At 36.4% G+C, this 20,413-nt stretch overlaps 1 protein-coding gene across 13 annotated transcripts in view; it reads right to left on the reverse strand.

Annotated features, from left to right (window-relative positions):
* ptprub (protein tyrosine phosphatase receptor type Ub) overlaps positions 1-20,413 on the reverse strand; it is a 272,915-nt gene that overhangs the window by 27,021 nt on the left and 225,481 nt on the right. For 4 of the 13 annotated variants that reach the window (XM_048153163.1, XM_048153154.1, XM_048153153.1 and 1 more), the window contains 5 exons: positions 15,257-15,329; positions 14,782-14,858; positions 12,978-12,995; positions 4,657-4,693; positions 956-1,053 (listed from right to left, as the gene is read on the reverse strand). In XM_048153163.1, the coding sequence (XP_048009120.1) occupies positions 956-1,053; positions 4,657-4,693; positions 12,978-12,995; positions 14,782-14,858; positions 15,257-15,329 (303 nt within the window). The remainder of the gene's footprint in view (positions 1-955; positions 1,054-4,656; positions 4,694-12,977; positions 12,996-14,781; positions 14,859-15,256; positions 15,330-20,413) is intronic. The other 9 variants (XM_048153158.1, XM_048153165.1, XM_048153157.1 and 6 more) reach the window with 5 other exon arrangements.

Below are 20,413 nucleotides of genomic sequence, written 5' to 3' on the forward strand. Positions count from 1 at the left end.
CGGAGCAGAACGCATTACATGAGTGTGGGAATTATGATGGAACGGCAGATACTCCAAATCTTATTTTTAGTTGACAGCAATAGAGACGAATTTATATAACATGAGCATGTGATAACGGTACTGTACTGTGGTGGTACAGCGAAGGTATCAGATGATAAATCCACAGTACTTTGATATATAAAATATCGCCCTCACTAACAAAAAGTTTCATGACGTACCTTGGATTTTTGGACCTGTATATTTATTTTCATGCCATGGCAGATATTAAGATACTACACCATTTTTGTCTAAACAAATTAGAAATAAAACACTGAAAAGTCAATCATTTTAAATGCTACAAGTGAATTTAAGCATTACAAAATTATAATGTAAAGTATGAAATTAGATAACATAATATTTCCAAACATACAGTTTTATCAAGCAGAATAAAAAAATGTCCACTAATGGCTGATGAATGGGAAGTGGTGTCATTAAAATCAATTTACATAACATTTCCAAGCACACACATTAGTGAGTGAAGTGTAGAATTTGTGCTCTGCATTTCACCCATCCAAGTGCACACACACACACACACACACAGCAGTGAGTGAGTGGTGAACACACACCTGGAGCAGTGGGCAGCCATTTTTGCTGCGGCGCCTGTGGAGTGATTGGGGGGGGGTTAGGTGCCTTGCTCAAGGGCACCTCAGTTGTGGGTAATGAGAATGGAAGAGAGCGCTGTTCATTCACTCCCCCCACCTACATTTCCTGCCGGTACTGAGACTCGAACCCACAACCTTCGGGTTAAAAGTCAGACTCTCTAACCATTAGGTCACAACTGTTCCCCAAGTCACAGACCCACAAATACACAAACATTTAGAAGTGATGACTGAATGAAATGTGTAGGGTTGTTGTGAATGGGAAATGCCTTTAGTTCATGGGTTAGTGTGCAGATGAGGAAGGATCTAGAACATACCCTGCCCACCTCCACTAGCTTGGTGATCATGACGATACTAAAGCAGTTCTCTTGCCAAACCATCCTCCAAAAATCATATACTGTCTCCTGCTTGGGCCCTGCAAACAAACAGACAAACACACATAGACACACACACACACACACATTCAATGAATGGCAGCCAATGCTCCAGACGGCGGGTTTAATTTACCAAGTGTCATTGCATGTTATAAGGCAGTTCAGTAATCCAGAGCCTCACAGAGAGTAATTCAATAGCAGACATTTCTGGTGAATGGAACAGTTTTAACCCCAGCAGGAAGTGGCTCTCTGATAGAAAAAGCTAATTTCTCTCATCAATTGAGTCTGCCTCGAAATTCAATAAGGGGGAAAGACAGACAAACCACAAACATGTATAATGATTTATTTATGGAAGATCTGAAATGATGAGAGAAGAGGGTGACCTTGTTTTAGTAGAGCTGAGAAAGGCATAGGGGATGGTTTATGTCTGGTATTTCTCTCACATGCACAAACACTTTTTTTTTTCTGTCAAGGTGGGGACTTTCCATTGACTTCTACTGTTTTTAAACTGAGCTACAGAACGTTTTTTGCATGTTGAGATTTTAAAGTGCCCCTATTATGCTTTTCGAATATTACCTTTCATGTACAGTCTAAAAAATGCTGGGTTAAAAACAACCCATGTTGGGTTGAAAATGGACAAACCCAGCAATTGGGTTGTTTTAACCCAGCGGTAGGGTTAAATGTTTGCCCAACCTGCTGGGTAGTTTTATTTAACTCAACTATTGTTTAAAAATTACTGTATTGCTTAATTAAAGTGAACCCAAAGTATGTTGGAAATGAACATTTATTAATGTTCAATGAATAATTATTAAACAATAAACATTTATTAAATTGCTTATTAATAAATTTATATTAATAAACTATTAAACTATTAAATTTATATTAATAAAATATTAAAGCTTATTAATAAACATTCACCTTTTGTCTATTATTGTTGCCTCTAATTGCATCTGGTTTTTAATTTCCCAACTATTTTGGGTTCATTTTAAGCTAGCCATATAGCAATTTTTAAACAATAGTTGGTTTAAATAAAACTACCCAGCAGGTTGGGCAAACATTTAACCCAACCGCTGGGTTAAAACAACACCATCGCTGGGTTTGACCATTTTCAACCCAACTTGGGTTGTTTTTAACCCAGCATTTTTTAGAGTGTAGTGTTTAATATAGCTGTTTGTAAATGTAAAAGGTCTGCGTAGTTTTAAAGATCAAAGCGCATGACAAATAAAATTATTGCATCCTAAACAAAATAATTGATTCTGAACTGCCGTCAATTCCAGCCTCACTTCTGTAAAATACCTACATAGGTTTGTGACAAATTTGCATAACGTCAGTCTATGGTCTTCATTGGCTGCCCGTGAACATCTACTTTGAGCCCCCCTAAAACACTGTTGTAGTTGTAGCAACGTCGTGTTTTCAACAGCTGTTTTCTCTGCTGTGAATCCACTTTGCATGTACTTCCAGAGAATGAGGACTCTGGAATTGATACTGTAAAACCGTCGCCATTGTTACTTTCACGCATCACTGTGTATACAAGCACCGAGGAAGCATCCGGAGCTGAAATTAAGATATGGTAATGGGCGTTTCATTTCCGATGTGCACTGTAAGTGGTAGATCAATCACAACAGACTGGGCTATCTGACCAATCAAAGCAGAGGAAGCTCCTGGAAAGGAGGGGTTTAGGGAGATTGAATCCTTTATCGAACTGTTTCAGACACTGTGAGAAAAGAGGTAATGCTGCAATGTATTATATGTTAAAATAAATGTTTATTTTTTGTTTGTTTTTTTACCTTGGATGCATGTAAACCTATTGTAGGAGACCTCCAAAACAATATTAGGAACGTTTAAAATAGCATAATAGGGGCTTTTTAAGTAATACATTGTTCAGTATGTTCATGAAGCCCAATTTCCTAGTAAGGACTGTTAGCTGGAGCCCAAGTGTAGGTGATTCCAGCTTTTGCCATCTTTGTGGGGATATTTGGTTACAGGGTTAGTTCACCCAAAAATGAAAATTATGTCATTTATTACTCACCCTCTTGTTGTTCTACACCTGTAAGACCTTCGTTCATCTTCAGAACACAAACTAAGATATTTTCGATGAAATCCGATGGCTCTGTGAGGCCTCTATTGCCAGCAATGTCACCGAACCTCTCAAGATCCAGAAAGGTACTAAAGACATATTTAAAACAGTTCATGTGAGTACAGTGGTTCAACCTTAATATTGTAAAGCGACGAGAATACTTTTTGTGCGCCAAAAAAAAACGAAATAATGACTTTTCAACAATATCTAGTGACGGCCATTTTCAAAACACTGCTTCGAAGCTTTAAAAATCTTTACAAATTGAAGCCTCGTTTACTAAAATCACATGACCTTGGTGCTGCGAACTTTGGAAACAAAAGATTCGTAAAGCTTCGAAGCAGTGTTTTGAAATCGCCCATCATATTGTTGAAAAGCCGTTATTTTGTTTTTTTTGGCGCACAATAACTCACATGAACTGTTTTAAATATGTCTTTAGTACCTTTTCTGGATCTTGAGAGGTTCATTGACATTGCTGACAACAAAGGCCTCACTGAGCCATCAGATTTCTTCAAAAATATCTTAATTTGTGTTCTGAAGATGAACAAAGGCCTTACAGGTGTAGAACAACATCAGGGTGAGTAATAAATTACATTATTTTGTAATACACGTTTATTGGGTGAATTAAGTACCATATACTTCTATTTTATAGTTAATATAGTAAAGTACCATATACTTCTATCATTTTATATAAAGTTAAGTGAGAAATAATGTACAATCAGCCAGTTACTATCGAATCAGGACCCTAACGCGAAACAAAGGGGTCTTGAGATACTGACCAAGGTGACTGTACATTATACTACTAATTAGACAGCTACTTACAAAATATATATATATATATAAATTAACATAAAATATTAATGTTATCAAACCGAGGACATCCTTGAATGCCCTCACACTGCAAAAAATTATTTATCTGTATTTTTGCCATGTTTTCCAGTAAATACATCCTTAAAATAAGAAGCAAAATTGCATAAGAAAGACTTTGCTTCATATTGAATTAATTGTATTTTTTCTTACCACTTTGACAAAATGTTTTTTCTTGTTTTAATTATAAATATAACAAAATTGAGAGATGTTTATATTTAAAGCAAGAGAACAAATTTCCAATGAGGTAGGTCAATAAAGGAAAATAAATAAAGGATTTTCTCCAGATGTTTAAATATTATCATTCAAGAACAACACCAAAATATTTTAAGAAAATTATTGCAGTGAACACAATCTGAGACTCCTCTGCACCCAAGGTCCTGTAGTCATTGTACTGGTGGTTTTGATGGGGATTTCAGGTAAGAAGACAGCAGGTGGTAATCTCGACGCCGCTGCAGCATCTCTATTTGCACACCTCTATAATTTCCTGGATCAGAACTCATTAGATTCCATCTGGAAAATCTTAATGTTCTTAAGGTTTCAGTCTCTCACACACAAACACACACAAACCCAGAGGCTCAGACTGAAGAGAGAAAAGAGGCTCTTCGTCTTGGGAATGGACACTGCCAGATAGAACCAAATCATCAAACACACACACACACACACATCCATTCACAAGTCCTGTCCAGACAAGGATACTCACCCTGAGTGGCGATGAAGTGGTTGGATCGATGGTAACCCTAAAAGAAAGAGAGAGAGGTGATGTGCTGTGTAAGTCATTTGTGTCATCACTTCACGTGTGTATATCTCACTCCTCTTAGAGAACAAGAGTTCGTCAGAGGACCAAGGTCTTTAGTTCTAGCTGTCCCATTCACATGTCTGCTTTGAAAGCCACTATTCAAAATCAACCAGAATTCAATTATTCTGTGAACAGAACTTTTTTATAATCTGGGGGTTACTGAGAAAAAATGACCGCAAAATGGCGACCTCCATGAGAAGATCTAATTTTTAAGGCTATTAATCACTGCAATCTTCATCTTATGTATAGGTGTGCATGATTTTAAATTAGGGCTATCAATTGTTAAAAAAAAAAAAATAAATAATAATCTAGATTAATCTAATTTTTGTTTGGTTCCCTTATATATTATAATGTAAAATGCATTAACAACATTAAAAAAGTAGATGCAGTAAGCATATTAAATTAATGTCATATGTTAAAACATTAACTGTCCAATTGTAAATATTACTCTACTACATACTACTAGTATTATTCATTTCTTTAGGGGTTAACAAATTTTTAATAAGTAAAAGAATTACTGAGGGCATATTCAATGTAGCTACCGTTTATTGGTAACTTATGTAATGTAGCTTACATTACATAAGTTACCAATAAAAGGTAGCTACATTGAATATAAACTCATCCTTTAAATGAGGATCTAAATTAGGATGACAGCAACACATAAATCTAAAGTACAACTAAAAAACTAAACAAATTAAAACACCCTGCATGAAACCACTGAAAATAACCATGCGAATGAATGGATTGACTAAAATGAATCTGACCTCCCAACACTACTCGAGAAATTCTAAGGAGAGTGTGTTTCAATATTGACAACACAACTCACTGCCATGCAAGTCTATTTTTTGGGTTAAGGGAAAGGATGGGATAGGGGAGGATATCTTAAGGAAAAAAGCTACTGAAAGCAAACAGACAAATGCAGCCAAGTTAATATAGTGTAGCTAGTGTGTTTGTAGACTTAGTTGCATTAATAGTGTTGGAGATTAACAAAGAACAAACAAACAAACAAACAAACAAACAAAAAGGCTTCTGTTACAAAAGTAATACTCGTTTGCCCAAACATAAAACTCATCATGGAGGACATCAGATCCCAACACAATTCCTCCATCAGCTCATGTTTGGAATGTACAGGGAGAAAGAAACTCTAGGAACATCTCAAAACATGCAATTTATTCATCAAAGCAAAGCCTTTTCAAAGAACTACCTAGGGATGCTCCCAAAAAGTGGATCTGTTTTCATTAAACCAACGTTAGCGGAATAATAGAGACATGTTCTTTATTGTTGCTGAGCATTTGCTGCTCCATTTAGAACACTGCAGACGCCCACTACATTTTAGATCGGGCCAAGCTATTTCCTGAACACTGTACGAACAAACATAGAAACAGACACACAGTAGATGGAAAAATAAATTGTGGGGGATGTTTGTTCCACATAGAAAGGATTCATCAGTCTATGGTTTTTACAGGGGATGCAGGGAAAAAAAGTTTGGAAGATAACTGTGGTCCAAAAGAGCTTTGTCCTGCTGATTCATAAAGTAGAAGCATGATTTTCTATTACTTATACAAGGGATTTCGAACATTTTTAATGCAAGGGACCTCAAATATGATGACCCCCTTGTCAAAGACTCCCTTCCTAAAATATAAAGACATCTAGCTATAAAGACTCAATTATACTATGTAAGCCTGCGATTAAAGGGATAGTTCACTCTCATGTTGTTCCAAACCCGTAAGACTTTCGTTCATCTTCAGAAACACAAATGAAGATCTTTTTGATGAAATCTGAGAGCTTTCTGTTCCTCCATTGACAGCTACTACCAATTTGACACTTCAAAAAGTTTACAAAGAGATCGTAAAACTAATCCATATGAATTGAGTGTATTAGTCCAAATTTTCTGAAGAGACACGATTGCTTTATATGATGAACAGATTGAATTTATGCTTTTATGTAAACATGTAAACATTCATAAACTTTAGTTGAGGTAAACGGAAACTTAAGCATGTCTGCTTGATATGCGAGAACCAATGAGGTTCATTCTTGTGTTAATTAACCTTTTGAGCAGTACAGTCCCACATATGGGATTTTTATTCCTGTGCCCCTGAGAGTACGGTTCCACATAGGGAAGTTCAGTGACGTCACATATCTGCCAGATTTAAAGGTGCCCTACAACTTGTTTTTAAAAGATGTAATATAAGTCTAAGGTGTCCCCTGAATGTGTCTGTGAAGTTTCAGCTCAAAATACCCCATAGATTTTTTTTAATTCATTTTTTTAACTGCCTATTTTGGGGCATCATTAACTATGCACTAATATATAGGTTGCGGCCCCTTTAATTCTCATGCTCCCCCTCCCCCGGAGCTCGCGCTTGCCTTGAACAGCATAAACACAGTTTACACAGCTAATATAACCCTCAAAATGGATCTTTACAAGATGTTCGTCATGCATGCTGCATGCTTACATCGGATTATGTGAGTATTGTATTTATTTGGATGTTTACATTTGATTCTAAATGAGTTTGATAGTGCTCCGTGGCTAACGGCTAATGCTACACTGTTGGAGAGATTGTTGTGTTTATGAATTATACAGACTGCAAGTGTTTAAAAATGAAAATAGCGACGGCTCTTGTCTCCGTGAACACAGTAATAAACGATGGTAACTTTAACCACATTTAACAGTACATTAGCAACATGCTAACGAAACATTTAGAAAGACAGTTTACAAATATCACTAAAAATATCATGATATCATGGATCATGTCAGTTATTATCGCTCCATCTGCCATTTTTCGCTATTGTTCTTGCTTGCTTACCTAGTCTGATGATTCAGCTGTGCACATCCAGACGTTTTGCCCTTGTCTAATGCATTGATCATGGGCTGGCATATGCAAATATTGGGGGCGTACACCCCGACTGTTACGTAACAGTCAGTGTTATGTTGAGATTCGCCTGTTCTTCGGAGGTCTTTTAAACAAATAAGATTTATATAAGAAGGAGGAAACAATGGAGTTTGAGACTTACTGTATGTAATTTCCATGTACTGAACTCTTGTTATTCAACTATGGCAAGATAAATTCAATTTTTAATTCTAGGGCACCTTTAAACTGTCCTTTCGCACTTTGATTGTGAGAGGACGCGCTCAGCTCTAGTCATATATTACAACTATGCAGTGTTTTCAGCCATATAATGTTTTTTTTAAGGTTTCCGACATTTAAATACACATAAGTACCAGTAAAACAATACATTTAGCAATTGAAAATCAGTGATTGGAATAACAGCGTTATAAATAAACGGCGTTACTTTTTCAGTAACGATTAATCAAACAAATGACTTTTCCCCCGTTACAACGCCGTTACCGTTACTGACAATAAAATGCTGTGTTACTATAATTGAGCTCACTAAAGCGCTTTTCATCCGAGTAGCTCTCTCAGCCATAGGACCTGCAAAGTGTTTTCTCTGTTGTGTGTGTTGGGGTGGGACACAGGCTAACTGATGATGATTGATGTGTGACTAGAGATGATAGACATGCAAAGTGTTTTGTTGTAAAGAACTGATAATAATGTACGATGCTCTGTGTGTGTGTCTGTGTCAGAGCATGCGAGTGGAGCGCGAGGTTGAACCAGAATACCCTTTGTGACATGCTGGATCGAAAATATGTGAAATAAGTTTTTTCTAGTCGACTATTAATTGTTAATTTAAGCCATTAGTTGACTAATCGCATTTATATTAATTTAATTTCTTAAATACTGGAGAGAATAAACCATAATAATGAGCGTTTACGTAATATAGGCTATATAGCACTCAAGCGCACACATAAAGCTTGCCATAAAGAACCAGCAAAAGTAATGATTATGAATGTGACAAAAAAACAGCAAGGAGACTTTTTAGACTTTGTTTATTAATAAAACTAATGTTTTCTGAATCAGTGTATATTGTCTGCTATATTTGCTTCTTATTTATTAAATCCAGGCAATTGGTTGATCAAACATTGATTAAAATTAAGATACAATTTTTACAAAACAAAATTCACTTTAAAGAAAGGCTTTCTACGAAACTAAACTTAATGAAGTGGTCAAAATCATGTCTGACCCACTCCCGATATATTGCGTGTCTGATGTATTCTATCTCACTCATGCTGTTCACTTTTCATAATCAAATAGATGAATTTAAAACATAGCATAGGCCTATATAAACATAAATATGAAACGACGTTTTCTTTAATGGCCAACAACATGTAGTCTACAGTACAGAGAAATTTCATGTCGTGAGCAAGAGCGGATCATGAGTTACGAGTCGGATCAAGCATCATTTATTTTTAGACTTATATTTAATATTGGGGGCATCCAAGTTATTTGACATATTTGAATTTTTTTTTTTTTTTTTTTTTTTTAAGTAACACAATAGTTACTTTCCCTGGTAATTAGTTACTTTTATAATGATGTAACTCAGTTACTATTTGTGAGAAGTAACTAGTAACTATAACTTCTTACTTTTTTAAAGTAATATACCCAACACTGTTGAAAATACACACTGATGTCAGACATCAGTGGAAGCAGCAATAACAATCCATTCAAATATAATTTGTCAACGTTTATTCATATCAGACACACATAGTGGGCCTAAGTAACTGTAAAGTTTACTCTATTATTCTTCCAGTTCACCAGCCACTTACTTGCATGTATTTTGGGAGAAACTGATGAATTCACGCGCTGTAAATCCGACTGACAGAACTCTGTGAACTGAGGTGCAAACTAAGATGGCGGTGCCCATCTCGCATTAGATCAATATAAAGATCATTTAAAAAGGGTTTTAAAGGACAAAACACACTTGAAAGGGCCATATAAAAGCGTTCGAGTCTCTTCAGAAAATTTGGACTAAACCATTCAATTCATATGCCTTAGTTTTACGATCTCTTTATGAACTTTTTGAAGCGTCATATTCGTAGTTGCATAGCTGTCTAGGGAGGGACAGAAAGTTCTCAGATTTCAACAAAAATATTTTCATTTGTGTTCTGAAGATCAACGAAAGTCTTACGGGTTTGGAACGACATGAGGGTGAGTAATTAATGACAGAATTTTCATTTTTTGGGTGTCCCTTTAATCTTATGATTTCCAACCTTAAACAGTTTTTAGAACAACATAGAATGAAATAATATTACATTTTGCAAATGTGTTAAAAAGGCATAATTAACATATGTTAACTCATCCTAAAAACATTCCCTCAGAGCCTCACTTTTATTCACAACAAATTAAACACAGCATATACTGTAATCTTGTGTATGTCTCTATATAAATCTCCAAATCTAGCTTTTGTTAGTAATACAACCATGGTCAAAGAGCACAGGGTAGCCATATAGGTCTTAAAAATAAATAAATGAAGGTGCAGTACATTCCGCAGCAGTGTAACAGGATTTATAGCACACTAACAGTGACCATCCTGCTGGAGAAAATGTGAGGTACATGTCTTGCTCAAGGGCACAATAGCGATAGGGAAACTCAGTAATGATTCAGTTCACGGGTCACCCTATCTGCCATCAAATCCGTGATGATCATATCACAAGCCCAAAGCTGCAACTACCCCACTGTAGCTGAGATGCATCTTTAATACGACTTATCAAGACGATGATACATCATGCTTAAAGTTATATATTTAATGGCTGATTTGAAAATAGAAGGAAAGTTCACAAGACACAGAAGCTCATTAAAGGGAGAAAAACAAAACAAAAAAAATAATAAAAAAGGCTTGACACAACACTTTACAACACTTAGCAACTTAAAACTCTGAAACAAAGCTATTAAATGCGCTGCATAAAAATCTCTTTGTGTCTCTTTATATAGACTCAAGAGATCAAAATGCTCTCAGCAAATGTCTCTGTTACTGATAACGTTTTATAATAACTTTCAGATTAACTAATTATCTTTTAAGTGTTACATATGTACAATAAACATTGATTTATATCCTCATATTTTCATATTTAAAAACGCACAGCTACTCATCTGTTGTGTAATGATTACATAATTTTATTCATAAAAGTTATTATGAACTGTCACCCTGCACTTTTTCAAGCATTCATCATTAGTAATAAGAGCTCTGCTGAAAATAATAATTATAAAACACAGGCCTCAGGTGGTTTGATCTAGTCTAGTTGGCCTCCCAGCCTACCGAGTTGGTGTTTAGCTGGTTGGTCCAGACGACAAGCTGACAAGTGCCTCAAACACTTCTAAAACCAACAAACCTGCTTTTTGTTCAATTTGAAAGGTGAAATCTATTGGAGTATGGGCTGCCTGTCTATTCTTCTCAAATTTTGACTTCCTGTCAGTACATGTTTTTGTCTAAACTTCAGTAAATCCATGTTAGAGAAAACAAAGTTTGAGTCTGCTGAAGTTCAGGTGCAGTTCAATAGTATGAAATTCATGGATTGGTAAGTTTAAAGCTTAAAGGGATAGTTCACCCAAAAATGAAAATTTGATGTTTATCTGCTTACCCCCAGCGCATCCAAGATGTAGGTGACTTTGTTTCTTCAGTAGAACACAAATGATGATTTTTAACTCAAACCGTTGCCGTCTGTCAGTCAAATAATGCGAGTGGATGGGAACTTCTACTATAAGAGTAAATAAAACATGCACAGACAAATCCAAATTAAACCCTGCAGATCGTGACGACACATTGATGTCCTAAGACACGAAACGATCGGTTTGTGTGATAAACCGAACAGTATTTATATCATTTTTTAACTCTAATACACCACTATGTCCAACCGCGTTCAGCACTCGTTAGTAAGGTCTGATCGCGCTCTGACAGCGGCAGTGAGGTCTCGCTCTCATTGAAGTATATGCGCGAGACATCACTGCCGCTGTCAGAACGCAATCAGACCTCACTAAGTGAATGCTGAACGCGGTTGGACATAGTGGTGTATTACAGGTAAAAAAATGATATAAATACTGTTTGGTTTCTCGCACAAACCAATCGTTTCGTGTCTTAGGACATCAATGTGTCATCACGAGCCGCAGGGTTTAATTTGGACTTGTCTATGCAAGTTTTATTTACTCTTATAGTAGAAGTTCCCATCCACTCGCATTATTTGACTGACAGACGGCAGCGGTTGGAGTTAAAAATCATCATTTGTGTTCTACTGAAGAAACAAAGTCACCTACATCTTGGATGTGCTGGGGGTAAGCAGATAAACATCAGATTTTCATTTTTGGGTGAACTATCCCTTTAAGGGTTGAGTTCAATTTCATAGACTGGTGAGGAGAACTTTGATGACAAAAATAGGGGTTTTGGGCACCTTTCAAATGGTCAACTGGCTAAAGCCCCGGGTATACTTCACTTTCCGCGCCTGGACGCATCACGCATGCAGTCGCGTCCGCGCATCTTTCAAAGTATACTAGGATGTGCGCGGATGACAGAGTTCGACACATGCGCAGTGCAATTTTTTCTATACTATTACCAGATAACCGGACATTTGCTGGGCAGGATCGGAGAAGAAAAATAGTGCAGCCACCATTGCAACATAGTTCAGAAGATACACCAAGAGAACAGGAATCAAAAACAATGGAGAAGGCATGCTTTTGAGTTCACTTGTCTTATATTTTTAAGCGTTCTTTACACACTCTTCTTCAATGACCGCACATTGTGCTCAGTACTGTGCGTATTGCCACCTAGTGGACTCTTCTTTTCTGCTTGCGCATGCGCTGTTGCACGTGTACCTTGTGGCCGGCCACAAGCCCTTCGTATGACAAAAATTACGTCATGCGGACGGTGCACGAACGCGGATGGCTGAAGTATACCCGGGGCTTAAGAGACTGACCTCTCACCTGAGCACCAGCTTGGCCAAGATGAGAGACAACCTTAAACCAGCCAAGACCAGCAACCCCCTTAGGCTGGTTTAGGCAAATATCCTACCACAAGACTAACTCCCTCACCAACCTGTGTTTTTGAAAAAGAGCAGAAGTGAAAAGGTGACGAGAGGATTTTTTTTTAATGTGAAAACTAGGTATCCGTAAGAAATAAACCAAAGAAACCTAACAGATGGAACCTGAAAGTTTTATGCGTTCACTTTTATGGACGAATATAAAGGAGATCTGTGTGTCACTGAGCCACTCTTCCTCATGTTTAAGTAATCCAAACAGAGCAATGCCATGACACAAAAAAAGGGGAAGAAAAGAGTTCTATGGGGGGAATAGAGGGAAAGAAAGCAGAGAGAAAGAAAAGAAAGACAGCGAAGTACTTACTTCCCTGTTTATCCGAATCTACAGGGTCCAAAGTCGAAGAGTTGGGGAAGGGGGGTAGAAAAAGACAAGACAGACTCTAGTTAATGAGAGGCTGAAAAGAGCTAGAGGATTAACAGATCACAGACAGAAAGAGAAAGAATTAGAAGAAGAAGAAAGAAAGAGAGACTGTGTTAGCTGGCTAAGCTCTACGCCAGGGGAGAGACACTTAAAATGGAGCCATACATTCTGGATGTGAAGGTGGGCAAATCTTTGCTAACTAACTTTAATGTGTGAGGTGTGTAATTTCTGTGCCTCTAGCGCTATCAAACATAATTGAAAAAATAATGACTGCTTTCTGAACACTCCCTTCTTCTGCCATTGGTTGGACAAACTGACAGCCCCGCCCCCAAACTCACTCCATTGGTTGAATCAGTGTTGCTATGTGGGGCTGGTTGAAATGTTCAAACAACAGAATGTTTTGAAACTGTCTTTACATTTCTCAGGGAAATTAACAAACAAATGGCTTTTAGGCTAAGAAAGTATTTTAACATTGAAAACATTACACACTTCTTTAAATTGCTCATTTATTCTTGTGTAAGCTAGTTTATTGCAAGTTCCTTTATTGGGCTGATTCAAGAGATATTCAAAAGGAAAGGACAGCAATGAAAAGGAGTAAACACATTAAACAAAAGAGCTGCACTCACTTTAATATGTTCCCTAATAGCCTCTACTTACTGCCAGGTTTACCAAAAACACTAAAAAGAAGCATCCTTTCATTATTGGTCCTTTCTTTACTTTTTTGTGCTTTTCTACTCAAGGCCAAAATAAAATGGGGAAAAGAAAAAAAAAATCTATTCTTGTTAAATTGGCCTATGCCCTGTTTTGAAAACACCGGGATACCAATTTTTTTTTTTTTTTTTTTTTTTTTTAAATAAATAAATTGATGTTATGGCCAGTCATTAAAAATATGGAGGAGAAAAATAACAAAACAACAAAATCTTGACTCATGATTATTCATTCTCTTCTAACTTATTTTGAATCACTCACTGCTATGCATACAGTACTTACATTCCTTTTTTGAATAAACAACATAATCCAGCAAATCACTTGCTGTATCTAAGGTCCAAACAGTCAAGGTGAGGGAATCGCAAGGATTTAGAGTGAGTTTTGTTTTTTGACTTTTTAAAATCTCTTTAAAGCGATAGTTCACCCAAAAGTGAAAATGTAGTCATTGCTTTCTTATTCTCATTTTCAAAATTTGTCCAATTTTATTCCAAAGAACAGAGTGTTGCACAGGGTTGGAGTGTAAATGATAACGGAATTTTCATTTGTGGGTGAATTATCAATTTAATCAAATAAGTGGAAAGGGTCCCATGAAGAGAGGGTGGTCATTCCCAATCTGGTGCTCTCTGGGCCAGCTCTGAATGCAGGTTTAGAGAGGGCAAGGTTTCAGCTGGTATGGTTGACCATCTGTGCCCACCTGCCTCTTTTTTAAAGAGGAAATTGGACACAAAGTGACCCTAAAACACCTTGCCACACATCAGTAGGATACGCTTCACATCTGACCACATTCTCTCCAAAATCTTTTGGGAGGTCAGATACACAAGGTCAAAAATAACAAGCTACCAAGTCTCACCCACCACAAAAATGGACAGTTAGAGGGCTAAAAAGTTTTCTATCAAAACTGACATGATGATATGCCACATATGGCATGGCTAAGTGAGAGTGTCCACAGATATCGAATAAACTCCAGGGGAGCTACATAATAACAGAAACAGTGTGAATGTTTGTGAGTCTGGCTGAAGAGATGTGACTGCTGACTTACATCGATGTAATTGGCGTTGATGTAGTCGGAGTTGGGATCACCGAGCAGCGGGTGCAATTTCACCCTGTGACGGTCATCTGAAAACACAAACACAATCACATGAGCACACTTTGGGGTAAAGTCACTAAACAGCTGCATTACTTTTGTGCAGTAAACAAGTCTCCTTTCTATGCAAATTAGGCTTATTACAGGAAATCTGTGGGCATGTTAAAGCTGTTATCTGATTTACAAAGTTCCTTTAGTAAACTGGGTCCTAAAACATCACAGATAGTATGTGCAAATAAACAGTGCTATCAGCTGATGCAATTTATTCTCAGTGAATAAATTACTTTTAGGCACATCAAAGCTTTACATTATCAGACATTCTGAAACTCAAGTGAGTTTTAACAGCCATACACACTGAAAAATTCTAAAGGCATTACTCTTCAATCATGATATTTTTATAAGCATGCAAAGACTGGAAAAATGGACTCACAACCCATCAGAGTATCATTTCTTCCCTTAGTTTTATCCTTCTTCTTATTGATATCCCAGCCATCAAAGAAGCTCTACAAATATATAATCAAATAAAAAGAGAAAGAGAGAGAGAGAGAGAGAGAGAGAGAGAGAGAGAGAGAGAGAGAGAGAGAGCATTTTTGTTAGATGTAAGAGATAATCACAGTATCCTTAGATTTTGTTTGAAATACAATTTATTAAAAGACAAATTTTGACATAACTAGCATTTAGACTGGAGATTCTGGATTCCCTTGTAACCCCCCACAAATTGTATTTTGTGATATTACATTAAGTTAAATTGCACTTTCATGATTTCAAGATTTTATGGTTCTGTTGACCATAAAAAAAAAAAAAAAAAAAAAAAAAAAAATATATATATATATATATATATATATATATATATATATATATATATATATATATATATATATATATATATATATATATATATATATATACATACACAGTGTTGGGGAAAACTACTTTAAAAGTTAAAAGTAAAGCATTACAATACTGTGTTGCTCCCTAAAGAAGTAACTTATTGCTTTACTTCTACTTTATATGCAAAGTAATGTTACATTACTTTTGCGTTACTTTTTCTTACATGGGCTGGGCTTGCTGTTTTTCTTTTTTTTTTTAAATAACAAAAAAAAAAAGTTATAATTTGGTGAATGTAAAGGCCATTTCACACCAAAAGTGAAATGAATAAGCCTTAGGATGAAGGAAATGCAAATTCAACCCTGTGATGTTTATCTAATGTCATTTTTGCTTATTAGCATAGTTGAACTGGATCATCGAAGGTCAAAAGAAAAGACATTGCTTAATAAAGTGAGATTAAATACATAAAGTATATTTGTGAAATTTAACATTTAATTGTCGCAGGTTTGCATAATAATCTGAGTTTGCATTTCACTGCTTTTATTTATTTTGAGGAATACTGCATGTGTTTTTGTGCAAGTGAGATGAGTAAATACATGACCACATTTAGTCTAGAACCAAATTCTAAAAATCAAATTTAAAAGTAATCTGTTATTTTACTAGTTACATGAAAAAAGTAATCTGATTACATATAGTAACTTGCATTACTTGTAATGGGTTACCTCAAACACTGCACACACACACAAATTTGTATAATGACATGGGTATTATAGTATTACGACCTAAACATGAACTATGAGGACATTTCATGAGTCCTCATATTTAAAATAGCTTGAAAAACATACTACATTTTTTTATTAAAAATGTAAAAATGCATAATGTTTTCTGTGGTAGGTTTAGGAGTAGGGGTAGTGTAGGGGGATAGAATGCACAGTTTGTACAGTATAAAAACCATTACGCCTATGGAATGTCCTCACTTTGATAGCAAAACAAACCTGCGTGTGTGATTCTTACACCTCAAAAAGTACATGGAGAATGTGTCTTTGCATTACAAAAATGACACTTGATTTGATATTTTAAGGAAATACAGCACAAACGCAGTGTTCAAGAAAACTATTTTTTTTTTTTTTAAATTTTTTTAAGATTCACATTATAAAACAATACATATTGTGTTGAAAATTAAACCAAAAAGCTATTCAAATCTCCTTTGTGGTTAACAGAAAAGGCGAAACTCACCCCCCAAAAAAACGTACTTTTGCACCTTGCTCGTAGGACAGACCTCTACTCTCTCTTTTCCACTCTATCTAAACTAAAGATTATGTCAATAAGCACTGATCAATGGACTGTACTTGTGGTCCGCGGGGAAATAAAGCTTATGAAACGCTGCCGTTACATTTGTGTTCTCTCTCAAACTCTGTGTTTCTTTTTTCTGCTTATGAAGCACAAAGACACTGACCTCAACACACACACACTCAAACACACACAGTGTCACTATGTCCAGGAGAGTGCGTATTGATTTTTGAGCTGAATCTGTTTCACACTGAGGGGAGAGTTTAATGAGTCCACAAGCTGAGCTCCAGAGAGGCAGGCCAGTTTCAGAGCTCTGATTGTGTGGAGGGATGTTTTGTCTCGTAGCTCTGTGGACAACAACATATAGAGGAGCGTCAACAGTCCACATGAGTGTGACACCGAGAGAAGATGCTCAAGCCACATTCTGAGGAGAGAAAATTAGCTACGGAGGAAGAGAGGGAGGGATAGAGGGAGGAAAACAGACAGCAGATAGGGCGCTCTTTGTGCAGTAATGCTGAGGGGCTATATGACCTCTACTTTCATCTCAATAACTGCTCCTCTATAGTCCATGGGGGAGTGATGTGAACCTGTCCGTGAAGAGTTAGAAATGTTGCCTTGATGACTAACTTAAGTAAACTAAAAAATGTTAATAAATACTATGATAGTATATACCTGATATTAAATTCACACTGCTTTAAACTTTATTCCAGTCCAGGACATTGTGATGAGCTAAATCTGTACATCTGTACAAATCTGAAGTACAAAGGCTTTTCTTTATCTGAACCATCTTAGAAAAATTAGCAAAATTACTCTTGGATTTGAACCGAATACTCTTAGCGAGATTAAAACTATTTTGAAATCCAATGAAATTGAAATATTTGATTGTAATTGCTATAATTTATTTATTTTTTTAAATAAATTGTTTTGTATTTTTATGCCATCTGGATCTGGTTACTGATATTCTTGGCCTGATCTCTCTTGTAAAAGTGATTTAAATCTCAAATGGAGCAACCTGGTTAAATAAAGATTCAATTATGATAATGAAATGCAACATGATTAACATAACAGTTTTTCATATTTGGAGATTTTGCCAAAATCCAGCTAAAACTCATTTTAGATGGTGGATTTCAAGTTTTTAGCTGGTTTAGATCAGCTTGACTACCAGCGGTTGAGGCTGAGGTTAGTCTCGGACATCATGCTGCTAACTGTCTGTTCATATTGCACACAAAACTGGAAAGCGCTTTCTTGATCTAACAAGCTATAATGTGCCAGGTTTGTCAGGTTAGTGGCATCAAATCTTGATAAAATTGACATCAAATTAAAAAGGTATACAAAATCAGAGGTAGGTGGTTCTTGGTCAAAATAAGCTGAAATATGGGCCAGACCTTTACACTGCTAAGTCAAATGTCTGGCTATGCAAGACTAGGTTGAGGTCAAGCTGGTTTGGGCTGGTTAATGAGCAGCAAACAAGCTGCCATGTTCCAAAAAATCATTTTGACTGCCTCAAGCTGGAATGAGCAGCTGTACTTCAGCAGGGCACGCCAAAAGTGTGAGGATGTCATATTGCTGAGAGCTGATAAGAAGTTTGGAGTGTGCTTTGTGAATAAACATGCATCTTTGCATTAATGTGTTTGTGTGTTGGAGATGTGATGCAGAGGTTTGTTTTGACAAGGCCTGTAGACGGTGAGTTCTGATCTGTTTTCACCGACAGGTCCCTCCACTAAGAAAACAGCAATGCCTAGATAGACTGCACTGTAAGCAACACTAAAGCCCAAGCATAGTCGGACTTCTTTAAATATTTTTTTATTATTATGACAGAAACCTCTTGCTCATCCGTTTTCAAAGATATGCAATCAAAGATTGCTAACTACAGCCTGATAGATGTGGTTTCCTCTGAAATAAAACTCAAAATAGCTGTTAAACAATAAAATTTTTTAATCTAATTAATTGCATGATGTGCCAATTAATTAATATCAAATTAATCGTACATCAAATTTGGATGAAAAATTACTCCCAAAAGATAAAGTCATTATTGTTTTACAAACCCGATTCCAAAAAAGTTGAGACACTGTACAAATTGTGAATAAAAAAGGAATGCTATAATTTACAAATTTTATTCACAATAGAATATAGATAACATATCAAATGTTGAAAGTGAGACATCACAGACATCATCATCTACAGTGCATAATATCATCCAAAGATTCAGAGAATCTGGAACAATCTCTGTGCGTAAGGGTCAAGCCATGGTCAAATCACAACATGGGCTCAGGAATACTTCCAGAAAACATTGTCGGTAAACACAATCCACCATGCCATTCGGTGTTGCCGGCTAAAACTCCATAGGTCAAAAAAGAAGCCATATCTAAACATGATCCAGAAGCGCAGGCGTTTTCTCTGGGCCAAGGCTCATTTAAAATGGACTGTGGCAAAGTGGAAAACTGTTCTGTGGTTAGACGAATCAAAATTTAAAGTTCTTTTGGAAAACTGGGACGCCATGTCATCCGGACTAAAGATTGTTTATCAGCGCTCATTTCAGAAGCCTGCATCTCTGATGGTATGGGGTTGCATGAGTGCATGTGGCATGGGCAGCTTACACATCTGGAAAGGCACCATCAATGCTGAAAGGTATATCCAAGTTCTAGAACAAAATATGCTCCTATCCAGACGTCGTCTCTTTCAGGGAAGACCTTGCATTTTCCAACCTGACAATGCCAGACCACATACTACATCAATTACAACATTATGGCTGCGTAGAAGGAGGATCGCGGTACTGAAATAGCCAGCCTGCAGTCCAGATCTTTCACCCATAGAAAACATTTGGCGCATCATAAAGAGGAAGATGCGACAAAGAAGACCTGAGACAGTTGAGCAACTAGAAGCCTGTATTAGACAACAATGGGACAACATTCCTATTCCTAAACTTGAGCAACTTGTCTCCTCAGTCCCCAGACGTTTGCAGGCTGTTATAAAAAGAAGAGGGGATGCCACACAGTGGTAAACATGGCCTTGTCCCAACTTTTTTGAGATGTGTTGATGCCATGAAATTTAAAATCAACTTATTTTCCCCTTAAAATGATACATTTTCTCAGTTTAAACATTTGATATGTCATCTATGTTGTATTTTGAATAAAATATTGAAATTTGAAACTTCCACATCATTGCATTCTGTTTTTATTAACAATTTGTACAGTGTCCCACTTTTTTGGAATCGGGTTTGTAAATGAGAAAATTATCAAATAGACGTTACAAAAAACTAACTTTAGAAAGAAATATTTGATTTGATTCAGCATAGAATGTATTACACAAACTTTTAGGCTATGAATTTGTTGTTGTTGCTGCTGTTGATGTTTTGTTTTGTTCAGATGCAGAAGCTGCATCTGAATTGGTATATAGATATATTTACCTGTGTTGGTCTGGGCTGGGTGTGTTAAATGCATTAAATAATTTTAACATGTTATTTTTCCAC

Source organism: Megalobrama amblycephala, linkage group LG13, assembly GCF_018812025.1.
Source record: "Megalobrama amblycephala isolate DHTTF-2021 linkage group LG13, ASM1881202v1, whole genome shotgun sequence".
NCBI classification, from domain to species: Eukaryota; Metazoa; Chordata; class Actinopteri; order Cypriniformes; family Xenocyprididae; genus Megalobrama; species Megalobrama amblycephala.